The sequence below is a fragment of the Mustela erminea genome, chromosome 4, assembly GCF_009829155.1.
Source record: "Mustela erminea isolate mMusErm1 chromosome 4, mMusErm1.Pri, whole genome shotgun sequence".
NCBI lineage: Eukaryota > Metazoa > Chordata > Mammalia > Carnivora > Mustelidae > Mustela > Mustela erminea.
In genome coordinates this window covers 8,972,991-8,997,689 of record NC_045617.1, presented here as the reverse complement: position 1 = coordinate 8,997,689, position 24,699 = coordinate 8,972,991, and the positions used below count along the sequence as shown (strand labels likewise).

The 24,699-nt window shown below is 51.1% G+C and overlaps 1 protein-coding gene and 1 non-coding gene across 7 annotated transcripts in view; both read left to right on the top strand.

The window, feature by feature from the left end:
- Positions 1–361: 361 nt before the first annotated feature.
- Positions 362–24,699, top strand: part of TMEM181 (transmembrane protein 181) — a 67,790-nt gene continuing 43,452 nt past the window's right edge. Inside the window, exons 1-3 of one of the 6 annotated variants that reach the window (XM_032338601.1) lie at positions 18,251–18,412; positions 19,630–19,743; positions 19,951–20,056. Coding sequence is in view for 5 of the 6 variants with exons in the window: in XM_032338596.1 (XP_032194487.1) it covers positions 532–662 (131 nt within the window). In the remaining variant the exon portion in view is untranslated. Of the gene's footprint in view, positions 663–18,250; positions 18,413–19,629; positions 19,744–19,950; positions 20,057–20,595; positions 20,706–24,699 lie in introns of those variants that run through there. The other 5 variants (XM_032338599.1, XM_032338598.1, XM_032338596.1 and 2 more) reach the window with 5 other exon arrangements.
- Positions 2,501–2,607, top strand: LOC116589538. The gene has a single exon (XR_004285314.1). It is a non-coding gene; the product is annotated as a U6 spliceosomal RNA (small nuclear RNA).

Here is a 24,699-nt window from a genome sequence, read left to right as displayed (position 1 = left end):
AGCCGGCCCCAGTTTTTAACCTGTTCAGTCCGCCTTGAAGACCCATTTTCCTTTTTTTCTGTCCTCTCCGGTTGCTTCCTTTTCCCAGTACGAGCAGGAGCGAGGGTGGCCCTTCATATGTTTGTCCTGGGCGTCTGATGACCTTGTGTTGGATTCCCCCCCTCACCCCCCCCCCCCCCGCTCCGGCTCCTTCTCCCTGGGCGGCGGCCGATGGGCGCGGCACCCTCCTCTCCTTAGGCCCCCGTAGCTCCGGGGCGGACCCCACCCGCACCCCGACAGGCTCCGCTCCCCGCATCTCGCGGCGGCGCCCTGAGCGCGCCCCGCCCCCTTCCTCCGCGCCCCCCTTCCTCCGCGCCCCCTTCCCCCTTCCCCCGCCACCTGCTCCTCCTCCTCCTCGGTCCCGCCCAGTGCGCCGGCAGCCCCCGATCCCCGGAGCTGGAAGAGAGAGGGCCGAAGGAGCAGTACAAAGGGCGGAGCGGCGGGAGGAGGGGACGCCGGGCTCGGCGCCGGGAGGGCAGGCGCGGTGCGGGCATGGACGCCGAGTACCCTGCCTTCGAGCCCCCGCTCTGCAGCGAGCTCAAGCACCTGTGCAAGCGACTCCAGGAGGCGTACCGAGAGCTGAAGGAGGACCTCACGCCTTTCAAAGATGACCGCTACTACAGGTAGGGGCGGGCGGGCGCCGGCGGGCCGGGCTGCGGGGAGGGGGCGTAGACCCGGGGCTTCGGGCCGCCCCCGCAGCCCTACTCCCAGACCCGGGTGCGCTGCCCGCCTGCGGGGTCCCGCCCCTGGGCCGCCCCTTCCCCCTGCGAGTGTCGAGCCCGGGGAGGGGCGGAGAGGGAGCTGGTCTGTGGGTTCTGGCTGTGGCCGGCCGGAGAGCTGGGGTGAAGAGCTGTTTTCCATTCCCTAGAAACCTGAACCGAGATTCTCAAATCCGGAGACGGGGACCCACGGGCATTCGTCCCACTTTGCTCCTCCCTCTCTTCCTCCCTTCCTGTCACCTCCTCCTACCTCCCCACCCGCGTGCCTACCGCCCCCCACGGGCTTCAGGCCTTGCTGAGCACTGGTTTGGGGAGAAGATCACTCCCCCTCCAGCGTCAGGCAGCGCGGGCCCTGGCCTCTCTTTTGAGGTACTCGGGCCCTCAGGCTTTGGTGAAAATCTCGGCGGCTGGGGTGGTCCTGAGCGCTGGAGGCAGACGCGTCTGGGCTGAACCGCACCTGGGTGAAGATGCTGTGGGGGTCACGGTTCCGCACGCGCCCCGACGAGTTGTTGGTTTGGGCTTGTCTCTGTCGCCCTCTCCGTGTGGCCAAGGTGAGCCTGGAGGTTGCAGACTCTCGCAGCAGGAGGCCTGCCCCTTCCTGTGTTTCGCGGTTCTGTTGAGAAACCGGCTCCTTCGCTCATGGCTGGGCTTAGCCGATGTGTTGTGGCGTCATGAAGGGACCCAGTCTGGAGTCTGGAGTCTCCGGCTGAGGTCGACCTTACTCCTCACTAGGTCCGTGATAGGAGAAAGTTATCTGCTAACTCTGCTCTGCATGCTTCCTCCTCTGTGACATGGGGAGCTTAAACCAGAAGGTTTGGGGAAGGTGACAGTTCTAGTGATGCTGGACTACTTGCCCTGGGCTTGCGGATGGGCAGTTGATTGCACAGCTGTCTCTGAAGTGGGGAATACTCGTTTTTATTCAGCGAACCCTAATAGTCATGCATGCGCTCAGACAACCATGTATCACACTTACCAGATCTTTTCAAAAGTCCTGTGGCTTCCTAGTGGCTGACCAATATATTGGTCACAAAAAAAGGAAAAGCCCATTTAAAAATATACGTAATCCCAAGATTCTATTGTGTTGCTCGGGATGGACTTCACAGTCAGCCTCGTGAAGGCCCCTAGGATACCCGACAGTATGGTAAAAAACAGACAAAACACAGATAGTTTTAAATCTTATGTTTAATGTATATTCCTGTCTCCTTTCCCACTAGTTTCTTCCCACTCTATTTTTTTCTCTGTGTTTTATTGTCTTGGGAACATTTCTTTGACAAAGGATCTAGTGAATATCTAGATGGTCTTAATTCAGGTAGCAGAGAAGAGAACAAAGCCACACCACTGGTTAATCCACGACTGGCTTATCCTTTATTCATTCACCCATCTATCCAACCAACAGTCACTGAAGACCTCCTGTGTTCCTGCTGCCATTCTAGGGGGTGGAAATACAGGGTCCCTGGTGTCATGGAGCTTACAGGCAATAAACGAGTGAGTACCCATCACACTTGGAAGATAATAGACTAAGTGCCATGATAAAGAGTGAGGGGGGGTGCTACTTCAGAGACACTGGTCAGAGAAGGCTCTTGGACGTTTGACTGGAAATGAAGAATGACTTGCTCGCTAGCCAATGAGCTGGGACAGAAAGTTCCAGAAGAAGAATTACAAGCCCAAAGTCCTGAGGCCATAAAAACGTGGTACCGTAGTCCCTCCTTTGCTGCAGGGGTTATGTTCGAAGGCCCCAGTTGGTGCTCGCTTCGGCAGCACATATACTGAAATTGGAACGATACAGAGAGGATTAGCATGGCCCCTGCGCAAGGATGACACGCAAATTAGCGAAGCTTTTCTTATTAAAAGAAAAACAAAAGGCCCCCGTGGATGCCTGAAACCATAGATAATACTGAATCTGAGATATATTATGGTTTTTCCTATACCTACCTATGGTAAAGTATAATTTATAAATTAGGCACAGTAAGAGGTTAACAACTAATAATAAAATAGAACAAGTGTAATTACGTAATAAGGTTGTGTGAATGTGGTCTCTCTCGGAATAGCTTACTGTACTATACTCACCCTCCTTTTTTTTTTTAAGATTTATTTATTTATTTGAGAGAGAGAGAGAGAGCGCCTGCACACGCATGTGCCAGTGGGGGGAGGGGCAGAGGGAGAGAACCTTCAAGCAGATTCCCTGCTGAGCATGGAGCCTGACACCGAGGGGCTCGCTCTCGTGACCCATGAGACCATGACCTGAGCCGATATTAGGAGGCAGATGCCTACCTGACAGAGCACCCCCCCCCCCGTGCTCCTGTACTCACTCTTCTTCTCGTGATAAGATGAGACTATGAAATGCCTACGTGGTGAGATGGAGCGAGATTGATGATGTGGGCGTTGTGAGGTAGCACAAGGCTGGTTGACCTGCTGATCACATAGCAGAAGGGGGACTGGCTGCTTCTGAAGCGGCCATGGAAACTGAAACCACGGGAAAAGGAGGGGACTATGGCATGTTCAAGGAATAGGAAGAAGACCAGCACGGGCAGAGAAATAGACAGGCCTAGGACAGAGAGAGCCTTGAACGCTAGACCGAGACGTATCAATTTCATTAGAATTCCAGTGTGAAGCCATTGAAGAGTTTTAAGTGGTGGGGGAGTGACAGGAGCAGTCTGGCGGCCGGTCCTACCGCAAGCATCTGAACCTGTGCTCTGGGGCAACTCCATTCGTTGGTCTGGATCTTGAAGACCATGAATTTACCATGGTTGGAGGGGGAAAGTGATGGATTCTGTCTGCCCTGCTGCTACGAGGACAAGGCGGCTGCAGAATGATTTACGATATGGTGTGTTGGCAGAGCAGTTAGGCTGAATCACAAAGACTGGTTTATCGTGAAGAGATGCTTTAGGTCTTTGAACTGCGTTCCATTGCTCCATTGAATTTTTATATCAGTGGGTTGTCCCTTTACAAAACTAGGCGAAATTTTCTTGGGTTTCCAAGTTGGGAAGCTGATAGTTACAGCTCCTGTGTCTGCGTCGCTGGAAGAAGCACTTGCTACTACAATTTCTGCTCCTGCTTTTCTCACTGTCTTCGTGTCCTCATTAGTGACTTGTGACTTAAAAGCAGCAGTCTCTTTTCTCCAGGAGGACTGGGCCTTGCCCATGTGGCTGACAATTTCCTCGGAACAGGGTGCAGCAAGGAGACAGCTGCTAATGCCTGTTTGCAAAAGATGGATGGTCCCTCCGTTAGCTGGAACGGCTATTGGCATATTAGCTCTGTGGTTTGGCATCATTGATAAACGGCGCCTATGTGATCAGAGGGCTTGCAGTCATTTGCCCAAACTGAGAGGTTTTCCTGCTGGAGAGGGGGTGGCGGCGTGATATAGGTGGCAGAGCTGGGTCTGAAATCCTGGGTCTCCGTCTCAAGTCTAACCTTTGCTAACTTCCTGGCCTTGGGGTAACGGTTCTATTTCACTGGTGATCAGTTTCCACATCAGAAAATGAAGGAAGGATGTGGTAGGCTCAAGGACTTTTGAAAAGAGCATGGAAGATGCTTTCTAATGTAAACAGAGCAAAGCAGCCTGGAGGTAATGGATTGAGCTGTTTGTTGATCCAGCAGCTTAATGGTGTTGTCAAGTCCTTTTGTTTTAACCTGGTGGCCATTGGTCTCAATTAGTTCCTAGTAATCATGTCATCTATTGCTTCTCATTCATGTTCATGGGGAGAACGGGCAGGCTTCACCTAAATGAGAAGGGATAACTTGAAGCCTGCGGCAAGACTCCTTGAATCTCATCTCTGCCCACCACCAAAATGGTTAACAGCGAAGACAGACGTGTTGACAAGGACATGGAAGATTCATACTGTAGAGTGGAGGGAAAATCGGTCCGGTCCAACGTGGGGCTGTGGAAGGCCGTTTGGCTCTAGCTCCAAAAATGGAATGTATACATTCCCTTCAGTCCAGCAACCCTTCTTAGGCATTTACCCTGCAGAAATGCGTGCATGTGTCCTCGATAGACAAGGACTAGAATGTTCATAGCAGCACAATTCACTATAATTCTAAACTGGAAACCAGCCAAACGCTCATCAACAGTAGAATACAGGTAAGTTTGGCTTATTCCATCATACCCTACAGCCATGAAGGTGAGCAACTTACAGCTCCACACAATAAAAGTGAGTCTCTCACACGCATAATGTGAGCAAAAGAAGCCAGACATGGAATATACACTGTTGGATTCTACTTACATAAAAAGAAGTATAAAACAGGCAAAATGACTGTGTTGGAAATCGGGATAGTGGTCACCCTTGAGGGACGAGTGAGTGGAAGGGGGCAGGAAAGGGCTTTCTGGCTGCAGGTGATATTTTGCTTCTTGATCTGGGTGCTGGTCACAACCCACTCGTGTGTCTCATTGGTGACATTAGGGCCCTTGCTCTTTCTTGAGTCCCAGGGATGGGAATAGCCTGAGGCAAATCAGAGCATCCCAGGAGCTGAGGATGGAAACAAATTCCCCCAAGGCCCATGTCCTCAAGGGAGAGGGAGACAGCAGAGCCCAGCTGGAGTGCTGCTAGGAAGAGGGTGTGGGGAACAGGTGCGGAGCAGGCAGTCAGCCACGCTCATGAAATCGTCCGCAGCTGAAGAAGAACGGACGATAGATACGGTTCCTTTAGAGCCCGGTTCTTAGAGAATTTGTGGTTGTCCATTTTGCCAACCCAACTTTGTTTCTTGTGTTATTACTTTACCTCTCTAAAACACAGAAACAATGCGGTGCCTGGGTGGCTCAGTTGGTTACGCATCTGCCTCCGTCTCATGTCATGATGCTGGGGTCCTCGGATCCAGCCCCGCATCGGGCTCCCTCCTCAGGGGACGTCAGCTTCTCTCTCTGCCTCTGCCCCTCCTCACTGTTTATTTGTTCTCTCTCTCAAATAAATAAATTCTTCAAAGATAATAAAATATAGGAACAACGAAGATGGGCTTGAGTTTTCTTGGCCAGGAAAGGGATGCCAGTGGTGTCCTCCCCCCAAAATGATTTTTGGAAGTAACGTTTTATCACCTCGGTGAGATCATCAGGTACGGGGGCTAGCTCTCAGTCTTGCTGGCCTATCTTCGCCAGCGCACTGAGAGGGAAGGACCTGTTCTCGGGGAAGGTTTCTCATTAACTAAGCTCTGGATGAATGTACAGAATCAGAATGCCAGTTTATGTAATTGGCTGGTACAGACCCAGCAGATAACGGTGGGCATGGCATCACAGCCCTGGGAAACAACCAGATCAGGGACTCTCAATTCTAGCTGCACATCAGAACCACGTGGGGGAGCTTTTAGAAATACAAACGCCCAGGCCCTACCCTCGAGAACTCTGATTTCATTGCCTGGGATGGATCTCAGTCAGGATGGAGAATCCAAGAGCAGCAAGTGGAATGTTTAAGAGCATGAAGCTGGCAGAGCCTGATGCATCCGTCTTGGCAGGACACGCTTGGCATCAGCGTAGGAACACCAGAAATTAAGGCTCCTCCCCTATACAAAGCCCAGTGGCCACTGTCAACAATCACCTGGGCTTTTCCCACACCTGTAGGCTGGCCAACCTCCCTTTTTAGGTGAATGCATCTGTTCAGGTGACAGGCAGATTTAAAGGTCTGAGAACCACTTTTTCCATTTAAGGCAAACCTGCATATATGTACTGGCTTTAATGTGAATGACCCATCTGACCTGACCCATCTGTACTGATTTTAATGTTAATGTTTCAGCTGGCTAACTTTTCTTCTTGTTTTCAAGTTATTGGGGACAAGTCATTGTAATTAGAGTACTGATCTCTCTCTCTCTCTCTCTCTCTCTCTGTCTTTTGTGTCTTTGTTGGCGGGAGCAAAGGGTAGGTATCTCTGAGGAGATAGAATTTTAGAACTAGCTTCTTTATCTTCATCTCTTCAAAAGTAGAAAAATAATTTCATTGAACTTGAAAGCGTAGAGTTATGTACAAATCTGGCTCAGTGAGGAAGGCTGATTTTCTATTTGGAACAAGATATAGGTCCCAGAAGGGCCCTGGACCAAGGACCTAAGCAAACACATGTACAAGGGGCCAGCAGTGGGCACCAGAACAGGTCAGGTGCCCTCAGACATACCCATGCCTTCATGTGGTCCTCCCAGGGCAGCACCCCTCCCCCACAACTTTTGACTGCTTTGCTCTCCCTTGTTCTGGGTTCTTGTTCCTGCAGTTACCCTCTCTTGTCCCCATGGGTGCAACCACACTGTCTTCTTCAGCATGTATTGGTCTGCCTTCTTCCCCTACCGTATTGTCATATAAAGGAGTTAAGGATGGTCCCTGTATGTTGGTTCCCATGTTGTTTGGTTCTTAACTTATTTCATAGCAAGTGCCTAACTCACTCCTATGGGTGCCTATCTCAAATTCTTACATAACCAGTTGCTCTACATAGACCCCGTGATGCATATTTTTAGCTATTTGGAGTCTGCCTGCTATGTATACCTGTGAAACAGTGCTCAACACCTGCTAGCCATAGACATGGCAAACCCCCTGACTATAAGCGACCCCAAACTGTTGCTGTCCTCGGGGGTTCTCTGCTCCCCCCTTCTGCAGCTGAGCAACATCACGTGTACACATAAGTCCCCTCTTTAATTGTTTTCTGCCCCGAGGGTCCCCTAGCCCTCTTCTTTGTGGTAAGGTAATGTCTTACCCATCTCTATGTCATGAGCACCTGCTACAAACTACATCACACAATAGGTGCTCAACTAACATCTGCTACATTAGAAGCATGAATGGAGGAGAGAGCACAGAAGACATCTCACTAAATTACAGGCAGGCATATTTGCCCAAAGTTTAATAGGTAGAAGCTATGAACTGAAGAGTTCATGCGAGCTCCCAGTAAAACTGCTTGCTGGGCAGTGGTTGCTTTGGAGCCACCACCAGGAAAATGACTAAATATATAGCAGGAAATTATTAAAGATAATAAAACTTAAAATAGAAAATATTCCATTAATGCAAAAGAGAACAGTAAAGGAAGATGAGAGGAACGAAAAGAACATGAGACACAGAGAAGATAAGAAGTAAAACGGCAGACGTAGCTCCAGCTCTATCAATAACAAGGCAGAAGTTGTCACATGGGGTAATAAACAAGATCCCTTTATACCTATCTACAGAAAACACACTTTAGATCCTAAGTTACAAATGAATTGAAAGTAAAAGGAGAGAAAAAGATATATCATGCAAACAGCAAACTTAGAAAAGCTGGTGTGACTAGACCACTATCAGGTAAAATAACTTCTAAAACAAAACACGTTACTAGAGATAAAGAGGGATATTCTATGTTGATAGAAAGATCAATCCACTAGGAAGATAAGTTTACAACAGTAAACTTATATGCAACGAACAACAGAGCCCAAAATACATGGAGCAAAGATTAATAGAATTGAAGGGAAAAGTAGAAAATTCAAAAATAATAGTTGGAATCTTCGATACTCACTTTCAGTGATGGATGGAAAAACTAGCCAGGAGATTGACAAAGAAATGGAAGACTTGAACATCAATATAAACCAAGTAGACCTAGTAGAAATCCACAGAATACTGTGCCCAAGAAGAGCAGAATACATATGGAACATTCTCCAGAATAGATCATATAATCGTCCTTGAGAAAAGATGTAATAAATTTAAAAGGACTGAAATCAAACAAAGTTCTCCAACAACCCTGGAATGAAATCAGACATCAATTAAAAGAAGACACTTGGGAAACCCCCCATATGTGGAAATTAAACAATACACTCCTAAATACCTACTGGCAAAAGACAAATCACATGGGGCGCCTGGGTGGCTCAGCAGGTTAAAGCCTCTGCCTTCGGCTCAGGTCATGATCCCAGGGTCCTGGGATCGAGCCCCGCATCGGGCTCTCTGCCTCGCAGGGAGCCTGCTTCCTCCCCTCTCTCTGCCTGCCTCTCTGCCTACTTGTGATCTCTGTCTATCAAATAAATAAATAAAATCTTAAAAAAAAAAAAGACAAATCACAAAGGAAATTAGGATTTTGAGATGAATGAAATGAAGACACCATATACCAGAACACCTGGCATGCATCTAAATCAGTGCTTAGAGGGAAAGTTATAGCCATATATGTCCACATTAAACAAGAAGTAAGAGCTCAAATCAATACTTAACCTTCACTTTAAAACACTGGAGAAGAAAAGAAAACTCAAAACAAGCAGAAGAGGGGCACTTGGGTGGCTCAGTCTTTAAGCATCTGCCTTTGGCTCGGGTCATGGTTCTAGGGTCCTAGGATTGAGTCCCGTGTCAGTCTCCCTGCTCAGTGAGAGGCCTGCTTCTCCCTCTCCTACTCCCTCTGCTTGTGTTCCCTCTCACTGTCTCTATAATTTAAAAATATTTAAAAAAACAAAGCAAGGAGAAGGAAAACAATAATAAAGATTATGGTGAAGATTAATTTAAGAAAAATAGGGAAGATGAATAAAATGAACATTTGGTTCTATGGAAAGGTCAGCTGGTTTGATAGACCTTTAGCTAGACCGACCAAAAAAAGAAGATGCAGATTACTAAAATCAGGAATAAAAGAGGGAACATTGCTATCCACCTCACAGAAAAAGAAAAGACCATAAGGGAATGCCATTAGGTAAGTGTTGGTCCCGATAAATTCTAAAAGAGACACTATTACCGTGATGCCAAGCTAAAGACATCACAAGAAATCCACAGATCAGTCTCTCTCATGGACATAGAACAGTTCTCAAACAATACAAAAGCTAGCAAACTGAATCCAGCAATAGGATTATAAAAAAGGGATTATACACCATTACCAACAAGTGGACCTCGTGCCATGGAACTCAAGGTCGTTTTAACATTGAAAAGATCAATTACTATATAATACCAGCAGACCCAGTCCATGGTGTTTTATCACTTGGTGTTTCCAGGTGGTACAATCCTGGGCTTAAGGGGCATCCCGAAGGCCTTGAACTAGCCGCTGGTACGTGTATGGCGCCCGTGGTCCAGACAGCAGACTCGCTGTTCACACGTCAGTGTGACCCAGGCCGACAGAGATTACTTAAAAGTCCATTTGGGAAGGGCGAGCACATCTACAGCTCAGTGATGAATGGTCGAGAAGCTCCGGACCTGGCATTCTTCCATGGCCGTCCATCCTCAGTGTCCTGCAGGGTGAAATGCAAAATCAAACACCGGTCCTTTAGGAACGACAACTTTGCGGTAGTTCTCATGGTGAGGGCAATGTCAGGGACACTGAGAGGCATTCACTGTCGCTTTTCAGAGATAGCGTACAACAGCGTTTAAGACTGCTGACTGCGGGGTGCCAGGGTGACTCTGTTGGTTAAGCATCTTACTCTCGGTTTCAGCTCTGGTCACGATCTGAGGGTCGTGGGATTGAGCCCACGTCAGGTCTGCACTCAGTACGGAGTCTGCTTGTCCCTCTCCTTCTGCTCTCTCTCCCCCCGCATGCTCTATCTATTTTTTTTTTTAAGATTTTATTTATTTATTTGACAGAGAGAGATCACAAGCAGGCAGAGAGGCAGGCAGAGAGAGAGGAGGAAACAGGCTCCCCGCGGAGCAGAGAGCCCGATGCCGGACTCGATTCCCAGGACCCTGAGATCATGACCTGAGCCGAAGGCAGCGGCTTAACCCACTGAGCCACCCAGGCACCCAAACAAAATCTTTTTTAAAAAAGACTATTGATTGCAAGTATTACTTTCAGCCAAAAAGAAGGAATTTAATACAAAGATACAGAGATAATTTACAGAATCAAAGGGCAAAAATGTCCCTGGATCTCAGGAAGGAGCTGGAACCAATTCAGCGTGGGTTTCTAATCTCTTGCCAGGGCCCCAGACCACTGGTTACCAAGCCTGCTGCACACTGGGATCCTTTGGAGAGCTGTAACAGTGACCGGGTCCAAGCCCTACTTCGGATTCTGATTTAATTGGTTTGGAGTTGAGCCTGGGTATTGGGCCTTTTGAAAGCTCTTCGAGTGATCCTGACTTCAACAAATTTTGAGACCATTGTCCTAAACTAATTCGTTCCTCTGTCCTTTTGTCCTGGCTGCCTGGGAGCCCGGGGTCTTTGATCGATGCCCGATGCCCGTGCTCTCTTCTCCGTGCTTACCCTGCTCGATTGCAGGAGGAAATCACCACCAGGCAGGCCTTAGTAGAAGTCACCGTTAATATGCACTCAAACACCTCAGCTGGGGCCTCCACAAAGCCCCAGAATCCTGCTAGCTTTACCAGGATGCTCATTTCCCCCATGTTTGCAACAATGGTTTCAAACTTTCTCTGCCTCCTCATCCTGGATCCACCCATACCCCCAGAGCCCCAGGGCCCTGCTCACATTCTCCCACCCTACCCCTCCCCCCTCAAGGCCTGTGCCTGGCTTCCCCACCCCAGTCATCCTGATAAAGGTTCACATGGTTCCTGGCCTCGGCCTCCTCGGCCCCACCGCCGACCGATGGGGGTGGCTCGTTCGCCGCACATCGGCTGGACTGGTGCCCGCAGGCGCAGGCTCCCCAGGGGCTGCTTATAGGGTCCTGGAGTATCACCCAGATGTGTAGGCCAGACTCAGGCCCACAGGACACAGATTGACAGGATAGAACCAACAGACCGTTTTGCAGTCTCTCTGGAACTATCCTGCAAGAGAGATGACTCGATGTGTTGATCTTGAAGCCGGGGACAGCTTGCCCTCCCTTGAATGTACTCTCCTGAGCCCCTGTCTCCGTGCTGTCTCCAAGCCTCCCTGGGGTCATACCTGCTTCCCATGAAGTTCACATGGAAACTCTTGCCTCAGATTCTGTTTTGGGGGGGAAGCAAGCTAAGATATTCTTGAACATGAAGACAGTTTTGTCCAGTACCTCATAGAAGACATGCAGGCCAGAAGTAGCGGAACCAACCGTCCTGGTTTGCCTGGGATGGCAGGGCCCCGGGGATCCGGGCTTTCAGGACCAAAACTAGAAGAGTCTTAGGAAAACCGGGACCAACAAGGAGAGGCGACCTCGCAGGAGTAAGTGCACACGCAGCTTCCCACCTCCAAATGACACACTCACTGCCCGGGCAACTCCTGGCCTTTTCTCCCATGGACAGACGTCCCCCAGCCTCTGAACTCTGAGAAAACACACGGGTATGTTGCCAGTCCTCTGTCCTTCCTTCAGAAACGTGTTGGGTGTCTTTCGGCACCAGGCTTGGTGCCAGGCCCTGGAAAGAGGAGGACAAATAAAGGCGCACAGGGAAGTCACAGGGGATGCTATTGGAATGGTACTTGTTTCGCGAAAGGGAGGTCTCTGCCCAACAGCCTCCAAAGGCTGAAGAAAAAGGCTGACAATCCCGGCTTGAGGAGGAGTGGTTTTTTAAGGGGACCTTCCGGACAGAAGCACACCTTGGGCATCATAAGACAGTAGATGGCCTAGCTGCCCTAAGACCCACGGCTTTTGTAGCCCCCGAGGCTGGGAGTACATGTGGGGGACGAGCTGGGAAGACAGAGCTTGACAACAGGTGTGCGGCTTGGCCGTTCTCTCTGGGACAGAATGAGGATGCCTAGCCTCGGGGTGTACTTAAGGGTGTGGTTAAACGAAAGAATTGGAGGGGGGCTGCTGTGCTCAAAGGTTGAGGACACAGACTGGTCATCATGGCGGATCAGTTCAAGATGGCGTCAGTCTGGTTCATGCGGTCCCCTTCAGATGCTCGGGATAAAATGGAAGGCAGGTTTCAGTTCAGTAAATTGAGACTGATACTTGGAAAATTCTAAATTAGCAAGGAAAGAGAAGGTGAAGGGTATTGGTATGCTGGACACGAATTCCCAGGGAGTGGAAGCTGCGGGGCCGGTGAGAAAGGGCTGTGCCCTGCGAGTGTGTGCGAGGGCAGGGATGGGCTCAGGCGGAGTGTTTCTGCTGCTGCTCACTGTGCTTCATTATCGCAAGTACCAGAAACCCACGGGTCCCAAGGAGAAAGAGGGCATTTGTTTCAGTGGTGCTACGAGGATAGAGAGAGAGAACGTGTGTCAACTCCTTACTAGTAGTGAACTTCATGGTGACACCGAGAGTTCCACGCAGTTATCTCCCCTTTGGAGATGAAGAGCAGGGAGGAAACAAGCATCATGTAGCGAGACTGTGCAAGCTAGTCCCAGAGATGGTACCCAGAGGACCATTCCTCCCAGGGTTCGTGCTCGTGTGTTGTCTCTTGCCCTTGGATCTAGGCTGGCTCTGACGTCCTTTTACCAACAGAATGTGGGGGTAGCAATGCTGAGTGACGCCTCAGGCCAGGTCACAGGAAGTCTTACAGCTTCTGCTTTGGTGGCTCAGAGTCGCCATTCTAGGAGAAACCAGCCATATGTTCGTGGTCCGACTTCCCCAAGACCTGTGAGGGGACCCGCGCTAGCCCTGGGAAGAGCCGCTTGGGCAAGACTGCCTGGCTGGCCGCCTGCTTTCCAGCCGTCCCAGCTCAGGCACCAGACCTGAGCGAGATGCATGTAGGATGTCCAATCCAGTCAACCTGTATGACTGCAGCCCCAGACGCCCCATGACTGCATTTGCCAGGGAGACCCCCTGCAAGAACCACCCATCTGAGCTCGTCAACACCCAGCACGGTGAGAGACAGTAGCCTACTGTTTCAAGGCAGCATGGCAGGTGCCATCTGCAGCGGCCCCCGGGGACCCCCGCGTCCTTCACAACCTTGAGCAATCCCCACCTTTTTAGTGTTGGCTGGACCTGGGATTTGCTTCTAAAGAGTAGAGTAAAAGCAGTGAGATGTCCCTTGTGAGATTACGTGACTTCTGTCTTGCCTTGACTCTGGTTCTTGTCACTCACTCGCGCGGATGAAGCAAAGCTGTCACATGAGAAGGTGCCCTGTGGAAGCCCCAGGTGGCAAGGCAATGGTCCAGAAGGCACGAGATGCTACCCAGAAGCACGAGCATGAGCGTGGAGTCGGAGCCTGCCCCCGCTAGTCTTGAGGATAACTTCAGCCCCAGGCGACACGGTGTCTACGTGTCTACAGCCTCAATGAGCACCTGAGCCAAAGGACCCCGTTAATTGCACCTGGATTCCTAACCCTCAACAGCTGTGTTTCAGTTTCAAGAAGGAAACAAAATATCATCATTATTATTATTATTATTATTATTATAGAAACCTAGTAGAAACAGAAGAGGAAAGGAATCCACGCATAGATGAAGGTAATAACAGGCAATAGATGAGAACAAGGCAAAGTTACATCAAATTGCGTATTTATGACATCCAACCTTGGCAGCTGGGGAAGCCCCGTGGAGACGAGCCGGGCTGGGGTCCCGCTGGAGAGGCCTGGGCAGAGGTCCTCCCCTCCCGTGAGACTGCCCACGCACCATCCCCATAAATACCATATATTTATCAGGGCAATAACAGGGTTTAAAATGAAATTTTGTTCATCTGAATGCAGTTTGGAGTGAGCTGCACTCCCGTGTTATCATGTTTCTGTATCTCCAGGAAGCCTGGGCTATGTGTGTCTGCCTCCCTTCCCTAGATTCCATTCCAGAGGAACAGCCCCGCCAGGAGCAGGACAGGACGTGAGACAAGATTTGTAGCTCTTGACGTCCAGAACAGAAGGGTCAGTTCTGACCTGGAGGCCAGAGAGTACATTTCAAACAACCAGGCTCCCGAGGTCATTCGCACAGCACGAGTCTCACCAACAATATTCCTGAACCTGCCTGTGTGCACGTGGGTCCAGGCAGCCAGTTATGGGAAACAAGTCACAGAAACATTTGCCCGTAGAGAATACCCACAGAAAAATTCTTTTTTAAAGATTTTATTTATTTATTTGATGGAGAGAGACACAACAAGAGGGGAAACACAAGCAGGGAGAGTGGGAGAGGGAGAAGCAGGTTTCCCACCAAGCAGGGAGCCCTACACGGGGCTTGATCCCAGGACCCTGGGACCATGACCTGAGCTGAAGACAGACGCTTAATGACTGAGCCCCCCAGGCAACCCAGGGCACAAATAGGGCAGTTTTCTTTTTTGAGAAATCTTCCATTTAGGTGTGTTAGAGACAGAATGTTTGTGTCCCCCCCCCAATCCCTCAGCTTTCACTCATATTTTGAAGCCCTAAACCTCCCACTGCAGCTGAATTTGGAATAAGGAAGTAATTAGGTTTAAGGAGGTCATAAGGGTGGGGCCCTGATCTGATGGGATTGGCATCTTTATTAGAAGAGATGCCAGAGAGCTCTTGCTCTCTTTCTGTCTCTGTCTCTGTCTTTGTCTCCCTCTCTCTCTCTCTCTCTCACACACACACACACACACACACACACACACTCATCAAGGAAAGGTCACATGAGGACACAGCCAGAAGGTGGCTGTCTGCAAGCCAGGAAGAGAGTCCTCACCAGAAAGGAAATCAACCAGAACCTTATCTTGGACTTGTAGATTCTAGAACTGTGGGAAAAAATGTGTTGTGGAAGCCAGTCAGCCTACGGTATTTTGTTACAACAGCCTGAGCGCCTAACACAAAGGGTTCGAGAGAGTTGCAGTCCGCCCTTGGTTTCCTTCCTGTTTAACTCCGGGCCCAGCGAGATCATGAGCACCCCATGTTAGCCATTACTGATTCTTATTAATGAGATGTAAAGAGATCACCACGGTCTGTCTACAGAGTGCTAGACCATGCTCATTGTTATATTAGGAAGTGAATTCGAGTCCCCTGGACTCGTCTCCTGGGGTGTCAAGAGCATTTGCAGTAGGCCCCTTGAGATGTTGCCATCAGCCTCAAAAAACAGCAAGGAGTCAGCCAATGACTTGACTTTGGTTCAGTTCTGGAGAAAATGGTTTAAAGGGATGGTTTGCTGGCCCTTAGAAAATGAAATGAACGGCACGTGGGTGGCTCCGTTGGTGAAGTGTTCACCTTTAGCTCAGGTCATGATCCCAGGGTCCTGGGATCGAGTCCCACATCGGGCTCCTTGCTCAGCGGGGAGTCCTCTTCCCCCCCTCTCCCTGCCTGCTGCTCCTCCTGCTTTTGTTCGCTGTCCCTCTCTCAAATAAATAGACTAAATCTTTAAAAATAAAAAAAAGGTGAAAATGAAATTAAACGTTCGGTATTAGTAAGGGTTTTTCTAATTAGACCAATCTAATTTCTGATACTTTGATCCTTTTTGAAGCAAGGCTAGGTTTCAAATACATATATACCCACGGGTCCAGTCTCCCAATTAAGTGGGATTACTGGGAAATGCTGTGAAACATTGTGCATATGGATTTTAGAAGGCTTTTAAAATAAGAACAAAGTTGATAAATGTGGGCTGAGAGCCTTTGAGGTCAGAGAGACTATATATATATCTAATGGCCTGTATGCTCCTGGCCTTTGCTGGTTGCTCAGACCACGTCGCATTCTTCAGCACTTGGGACACCAACATCAGAAGAGCATGAGCCTGGGGCCAGGTCATACAGGTTCTCGCCAGTAGTCCCTGAGAAAATCACGTAACCTCTTTAAGGCCTCCTCTCCTCTCTGCAAAATGAGGGTAATGACCACGAATACCTCATCAAGCTGCTGAGAGAGTTCATTGGCTCGGAGCTTAGGCTTTGCAGGTGGTCAGTAGTTGCTGGTTCTTGTCTCTGGACAGCGTGGTCCTGAACGGAGATCCCAGGCGGTGTCAGTAGAATGGAATTGTGAACGGAGTGGGTGGAAGCTACCAGATACCAGCTCCTTCTGAGGCTGATACAGACCTCACCTGAAGTATGCCCCGTTCTGAGCTTAGTGAGGAAACTTGCTGAACAGAGGCTCCGAGGAGCGGACCTGGAAGTGACTGGAGGAAATCTCCTGTGAGGGATGGTGGACAGATTAGACAGGCTATCTTGAAGCCCCGGAATTTGTTGGGGCCCTTTCCCCTCATCATAGACACTGTCACCGTGCCCCTCTATCCCTTTTCCATCACGGTTGTAACTGTGTGGTTATTCATTTATTATCTGTTTGCTGGCTGTGTCTTTCACCAGAAGAGAAGTCCCAGGAGGACAGGGATTGTCCCACATATTGGAGTTGTGTTTCCAGAACTGAGGGAAGTGTGTAGCGCACACTGACTGCTCAGTTAATGTTGGAAGAACACATAAATGAGAAAAAGAGGGCTTGAAGTGATGCTGGACATTAGGCACTGGTTTATGTTCCCTGGCCTTGTTGCCGTGAAGACTCCTTTTCCTCCAAGCATCTATGAAAAGAGTCAGAGGAATAATCTTTTGTTATCAGTTCATTAAGGGTTGTGGTTTAGGATTCAGGATGGTAATGGAATTTATCATTATTACTTGGTATCCGGTCGGTGGCCTTCAAGCCCCTTCCACTTGGAGATCAACCCAAACAGCATTGCCTCTCCTCTCCCACACAACCCCACCCCAAGAGAGTGAAGTGCCCTTCCTCAGGGCCACTGTGGCAATCTGTGCTTGTCACACTTAGTTTTGGTCACTGACTTTGCCTGTAAGTTTGTCGAGGGCGGGAACGGAATGCTATTTGTGGTGGTATCTTTCTGCCAATACCAATGAGCTTGTGGGGAGCTTAGTGCTTGAACAAGGAAACATGAGGAAGAAAACTTGAAGTCTATTTCCCCCATTCAGACTGACTTTAAATCCATAGCAGTAAGGGCACAGGGCACAGGGGACATTTTGACAAATGCTTCATAGAGAATCTTGGAAATATTTGGGAAATATCCCAAATCTTGGAAATGCCTCTCCTCTGTTCTTGATCACAGAAACTGACGACTGTGAGCCAAGATCTCAGGTCAGGAAAGTGCTTTTGTTCAGCTGATCTGGTCACTGTAAAAAGAACTGCGACAGGATTGGCCCCTGATACTTGCTCCTATTCAGCGCCTTAGCAGGACCCGGATTCGCACCATCGATTATGTTTTCAGCTCTGTGGGATGGGGGGCATGGGATCCACACCTCCTGCTTCCTGAGGGACGGTGTTTGCATCCCTGATGGAAAATCTGCACGCTGTGGTAGCTCTAGTCTAGAAAAAGTTTTCAGAAACTACCAGAAAGAGCCTGGAAAGCTCTCTTGGCATCCCTTGGGGGTGTCAGAGGTTTGCTCCAGCTTTTAAGCTCTTTGGGTCACAAACCTTTTTGAGAATTTGGAAAGTTAAAGCTCTTCTCCCCTGCAGAATGCAGACACCCATAGTGTCTTTTGCACAACTGTAGGGCATTCATGGTCTCCTGTGATCATTCTTAAAGCCCTGATTAAGATGCCCTGGAAGCCAGAGGGAATGTTTTAATGTGCTGTCTCCTCAGCAAGGGACAAGCAGTAAGTCAAGCCATTCATTCATTCATTCAATCCATTCGTGAACCCTGGACTGGGCCCACCCCCCGCAAGGCCGCGTCCGTGCTCCTGGGGCGCAGGAGAGGCAGACGCGACGCGGGATCCCTCCCGTGGAGCCAGTGAGCGGGGTCTGAGGGGAGGCAGAGCCCGCCCTGTCGCTGCCCCGCGCCCCGGCCGCACCCCACCCTCGCCTCGGCCCCCGGCCCCCGGCCCCCCCGCGCCCGGCCGCGCCGCTCCCGCCGCCCCCGCCCCTCCCGCCGCCGCGCTCCCGCTTCCGCGCACGTGACGCCGGCGGCGCGTCGCGCTCTGACGAGTTCCACGGAGCCGGCTGCTCCCGGGCCGCTGTCGCTCCGGCTGCGGCTGTGGCTGTCTCGGGGACCGCGCGGCGCGGGGCGGGCTCGGGGCGCGGGCCGGAGCCGAGGGCCGGGGCGCCGCGATGGAACCGTGAGTGCCGGGCGGGCGGGCGGGCGGGCGAGGCGGGTCGGGCCGGGGTTCCCCCCACCTCGGCTCCCGGGCCCGGAGTTGAGGCTCAGCGTCCAGCTGCCGGGAACCCCGACGCCGGGCCCTCCGCCCACGTGGAGCTCGGGACCCCGCGGAGGGAACGCTGCTGGGGCCTCCGCGGGGGTGGCTCGGCGCGGCCAGTGGAGACGGGGTCGGGGTCCGGGACGGGTCTCGGCCAGAGGGAGCCTCAGGAGGGCCCTTCGAGGCCAGCTCTGGCCCTGCTCGCCCTGGAGAACCGGTGACCCCCCGTCCTACAGGAACGTGCCTCCCGGAGCCCCTCACCGCCTTTCCTGGGGCTGCCCGGGGCCCACCCTCTCGGCTGGAAGGGCGGTGGCGCCCAGCCTCGCCGGGGACCCTACTCATCACCTCTCTGTTAAAGGCACCCAGAGCACCCCCACTCAGCTCTCCCCCATCCAGCCCAGCCCAGGGTAAAGAGAGGTGCTTTCCGGTGGCTTTTTGATGATGTTGGCACGTTGGGAGCCTGCCAGGCCCCTTTAGATCTCCGGGACACCGAGTTTTATGAGTTTTAATTTGCTGACTTTGGGCCTTATTTCCTCTGTGAAGTTCAGGGATTTTAAGTGGAAAAACCTGTCCAGGGCCCCATAGACGCCATCCTTAAAGCTTGCCTTTGACGCAGCACAGTCACCTGGGTGCCTCCCAGGGGACATCCGGGAAAAGAAAGAGAAAACGTTTTTTAAAAAGTTTAGTGCATGAGTTGCAAAAAGTCAGAAGTCACAGAGAAGGACAGCCTGGAGGCTCTGCTGCGTGGAGCTGTGTCTGCGGCGGGAGGCGGGGGAGGCAGGGGAGGCAGGTTCCCACGGTTGCCTGCAACCTTCAGATGGGCTGTGTGAGTCTCCGTGTGTTTGGGGTCGCGGAGGCTGAGCGGTTTGCTTGGGACAGCTGCCGATTTCTCTGACTGGGCAGAGGGCCGATCAGAGGGTGTTGCCAGGATGCAGACACATGTGATGGAGGAAAGCTTTTTCCTCCTGCGACCTCAGAAGTTTCTGACTTCGGTTATTCACTTCAGCAGAGGAAGCCAGGGTGGCATGAAATGTGGGTGTTTTAAAGGTCTTTCTTTTAATTATACCCCAGGCAGAGGGGGGTTGGCATTACGGGCGCTGTACAACTCTGGGGTACCATTCCTTCGTGGTGTCTGTCAGCAGCGTGCTGGAATGTGCCTGAAGATGCCTTCCGGAGTTGTGGCCAGTTGTGACTCTGGAACAGAGGCCACGGAACAAGTGCTCTTGTTGCCAGATGCCACCGAGAATCCCACGGTGAGAAAGCCGGGAAGGGACCGGAGCAGGAAGAGAAGCCAGAGAGAGAAAGCGGTGGGGGAGAGCGGAGGGGAAATGAGCCGCCTGGAGGCTCTGGGCTTAGCGGGTGGGGGCTGGGGCGGGTCAGTGGCGCTGTCACTTCCCTGCTGGACCTCCCTGACCTCCCTGCTCACAAGCGGCCCAGCCTATTTTTTTTTTTTTTTAAAGGGCATGAGAGATCACTATCGAACCAGTCTGGGTGAAGAGTTCCTGGTTCTTAGAAACTGTACACTGACGTTTCCCGCGAACTCTGCTCCTTTTCTCATCATGCCAGGCAAGGGCCTGGTGCTGGGGGTTCAGGAGGGGAGGACGGTGTAGTGCAGGGCAGGCGGGTCTCGGACACTGGCTACCATGCCTTACTTTTGAGCTGCAGTGCTACACGTCATCATTGGGATTTCTCAGTTCATTTGTTGCTTTGCCCTTGCCTTTCCCTGCAGGCTGGCAGAGGGCGGGGTTCTGTGTGTGCTGCTTGATATTTGCAACCAGTTTTGAAAGAGTGCATTTTAGGGGTGCCCCTTTCATCCTGGGTGCATTTAAGTGCTGAGCGCATTAAGTAGGTTCCCCTTCTGCCAGCAGTGAAGGGGTGGCACAGACAAATAAGCACAAACCTTGTTGTGGTTTCTAGTGTCCCAGACCCTCAAGTGTCCCCATGTTTGAGGGGACACAAGGCCTGGGTCAGTATCCTATTCTTGAAATGACAGTTTTTTAAGATTGCCTCCTTAGGAACCTTTATTTTTTTTTTTTTTTGAACCAAGAAGATATCTAGAGCTAATAAAAAATAAGTATTTACCCTGTGCCAGATACCGCTGTGAGCGCCTTACGTATGTCATTTCATGGAATCCTCACAACGACCCTCCCTGTGAAGAAGTTTCTTTTAGCATTCTCGTATGACAGATGACAACACTGAGGTGCAGAGAAGTCACGTGAGTTTCTCTAGGTCACAGTACATCACAGAGCTGAGACTTTAGCCGGAGCAGTTGGCTCCAGAGCCCACGTTCATGACGTGAACGCTCGCAGCAGCTGGCCATGATGGGGCACTTGCAAGGGCTTTTGTGTCATAGCTCGCTGAATTACCACCGTAGCCCTGGGCCGGGGGCCCCCTCGGTGTTGGGCGTTTGGCAGTTCAGGGAGTGGCGGTCATGAGAAGGAGAGTGGCTCGTGGCGGGTCCTCCTGCTGCAGCCCCGCAGTCCGCCGTCGGACCCCGGGCTCTTCACCACCGGATGCACTGCCTGGAGCAGGGCCAGGGTGCTGCCCTTGGCTGGCACCTTGCCCGCGCTGACCGGCGTGTGGCCTGCTTCCTTGTTCTCTTTGCCCCAGGAAGGGTATTTGGTGGCCCAAATGTCACAGCCCTGGGTGTGAGTCATGGGGCTTGCAGCGTGGCAAGGATCCACGTGAATTCACGGTTCCTTGAGGAGGGTAGAGGGGCACAGTGTTCATTAAAATACATATCAAGGTTGTTGGGTTGTTGGGCCTTGATTGTTTGCATAATGGCATTTTGAACAACATGAAGTTGTTTGTAATATATTCAAGTTTGAAATTTGGATGAATTCAGATATATTCACTATATTTCACTCATTGGAATTTCAGCGTTCTTATTCTGTTCTTTGCCTTAGAGTTTTTTCTTCTCAAAACCCATTCAGTGGTAGGTTCAAAACGGGAAGATTTTGGCGAGGGAGCCAAAGAATGAGAGAGAGAGAGAGAGAGGTGGGCCTCCTTTCCACCTCTGTTCTTGGGTGTTCCCACCCCACCTGCACCTCCTGCCAGCTGCGACCTCAGCAGCAAAGGCCTCCCTGGGCCTCCGTATTCCCAGATGTCAAAGGGTGGGTAATACCTGCCTTGCAGGACAGCACCTTGCTGTCCCAAGTAGGTGCTTAGGGAGGGACAACGCCCTTTTCTTCAATTGGGTGAGTTCTGAGCTGGATGAGGGGAGATGCTACATAGCAGATCCTCAGATACAGGTAGGATGAAGATTTTTTTTTTTTTTTTTTTTTTTTAAGAAAAAATGGGAGGGGGAAACGCACAACCTTACTACTGTAATGAACCTGACTGAGTTCTTCCTGTATGCTTACCGTACTGTCCTGGGCTCATCATGCTTTCATCTGTGTCCCCCAACGACCCTGGGGGCATTCTGCTTGTCTCTGATTTACAGAGGAGGATGCTGGGGCCTGGAGAGTCACCTAGCTTGCCCACAGTCGTCTGCCTCACGAGTGAGGGAGCCAGGATCTGAAGCCAGGCTGACAGGCACCAGGCCAGCGCTTTGGACCACGGGAGAAGAGATTATTTTTATATAGATTATGAAAGAAAAACAAAATCTTTGCTTAAAACATGAGAATGCACCGAGAGATTGAAAGTCCCTTCCCACTGGCCAGATGCTGGTTTTTTGGTTCTAGAGTGGGAAATCTGGGAACGAGTTGAACAAGTAGCAAAATCTGGGATAACAGAAATATTTTCAGTCTTACCTACCTACTGTATCGTGACTTGATGAGGCCAGATAAAGTATGTATTTATAGAAGTGCTTGGGCCTCCTGGCTGCTGTTCCCTCCTGCCTTCCTGCAGGTGCTGGCTGTCACGGAGGGTTGCAAAAGGCAGATTCTGTCCATCTCCAGCCACAGTGCTGAAAGCACCCTGAGGTGTTTTCTCGCATTCTTTGCTCAGCCAAGTCTGTCCGTTTCAGGATCATTCTGCTTCAGGCCCACGGAGGGACTCATTGAGCGGGTGCCTCCGCCACGGCTTGTCTCTAGTGCTGTTTTATTAACTCTTATGGGGCCTGCGTGGGAGGGCAGGTGTCTAGTGGGAAAGTAATGTTGGCTCTAGCAGTGCTGGAGGCTCGGCAGCCCTGATGGTGACACTGGCCTTCCATTGGGCCAACAGGGGACTGACTGAGAGTGTGTGCCAGGGGAAGGCACTTGCTTGGAGCTGCTCCGGCCAGTTCCCAGACCCAGAGTGCAAAGGTCAGGGCCATAAAAACATGAAAAGACAATAGGGGAGAAAAAGTTAAAGTTTACAATTCAGTGTGTGTACTCTATCGTAGCAGGAAAAATAGTAGAATATGGAGGAAATGAAAGTAAAACCAGGGAATCTTGCATAGAAATGGTAGGAATCAATAGTCTTTGGACTAAGGAATCTAGAGTTAATGGCCTGCGATTTGTAAGGCTCAGCACTGGGCTCTGAAAGACCAGAGGGGAGCTCCAGGTCAGGAGAGGAGTGGAAGTCTGTGAACGGTTGTCACCCACACTGAAATCCAGAAATGGGCATATGCCTCCTGTCCTGCATTTGAGGGGACAGTTGCCTTCCCAGAGTGATTGGGGACGGCCTCAGGGGAGGCAGGACCTTGGCTGGGCGGAGAGCAATGGGTGCCTGGGGGCCAAGAGGAGGAGAAGTACTCAGTGACCAATCATTGATGGAACTAGGAAGGCCAGCGTCTTAGTGACTAAGATGCTTGGTGGCTGTCTCACACTGTGACAGGACAGTTGCAGATGCCTTGGACTGGGAGGTTTCTATAGCTGTTTGACTTAGTATCTTGTGTTTCATTTTTAATTGTGGTTTTTCTTTTTCTGGTATGCATATTGAAGAGGAAGCTTTTGGTTTCAATAGAATACCCATGAGAAGTGGCTTACGCAATGGGGTGTCCACAAGTTGAAGTAAGCTTGTCCCTTAATTCAGTAGCTAATACAGGGTTAATTAATTACGGTTAATTCATAATTAATGAACTGTGGGTTAATTCAGTGGCTCCGTGTCCCTGGTGGCCTAAGTGGCTTCCATCTTTGGTCCTCAGTCCTGGCCTGTTGCAGAGTCCACCCTTTTAGGGGTCATGTGGCCGCAGCCACTCAGCGCTTCCCTGCGCGGTTGTGCCCACTGAAGACAGAGGAGGTCCTTCCCTCTCACCTATCCTGTCACTAGGCAGGGAAACCTTTTCTCGAGGTGCCTGGCAGGTTTCCCTTAGGTTCTGTGTTGTGGGGAGCAGGGCTGGGAAAGCGAGGCTGGTCTCCCTGGCAGGGAGCTGGGGAGGGGAGTCGGCAGACAGCTGTGGCGCCTCTGCCCTACCCCAGAGAAAATCCCTTCATCTGCCATGGCTCCTGTTCTTTCTTTAGAATGAAGGGATTATGGTGGGAGAGTTGTGTTCAAAGAAATACCCATAAACATGTTCATAGGCAAGTCAACAACAGTTGGTCGTGAAGTGTTTGGCTGTCACTTACGGTGATAAGGAAGCCACCAGAGAGTTCTGGACTGAGAGCGAACGCACCTGGCTTTCGGAACAGCTGTGTGGAGAGCAGAGTGTGGGTGCCAAGGCCAGAAGCAGGAAGATGAGGGGAGGCCACTGCAGTCCAGTGAAACATGGCACGGCCTGACGGGAGAGCTGGGATGGACCGAGACTCCCTATAGAAGGGAGGCTTTGTGGATGCATTCGATGTGGGGAGTGAGGAGAAGACAGAGGTCAAAGGACGACTGAGTCCTCGGCCTGAGCCCCTGGAAGGCTGGAGTGGCCACTTCCTGGGGCTGGGAACAGTGCAGGAGGGGGTCAGCGGAAGCTCGGGAGTCTGTCTTTGGATGCATCACACTCAGAGCTGCGTACTGGATATCCAAGTGGGAGGGTCAGGTAGGCGTTTCTGTCCGTCTGGGGCTCAGCTGGGCTGAACTCTGAACGTGGAATTGTTCGCACCTGCTTTGTCTCCAAAGCCTGAAGCAGGAGGAGGTCACTGGGGAGGGAGAGCTGGAAAGGGAAGAGGGCAAAGGGCAGCGCCGTGCAGGTGTGTCGCAGCAAGACAGTGCAGGCGTCCTGCCGCGCTGAGCTCTGCAGGGTGGTTCTCCTGCTTTTGTTGTGGGTCTGGATGGCTGCACAGGCTTCACGGAACTTGGAAGAGGTTCCTTGGGAACTGGTTAGAAGTATGCGCAAGATGGGCCAACATGGCTGACGG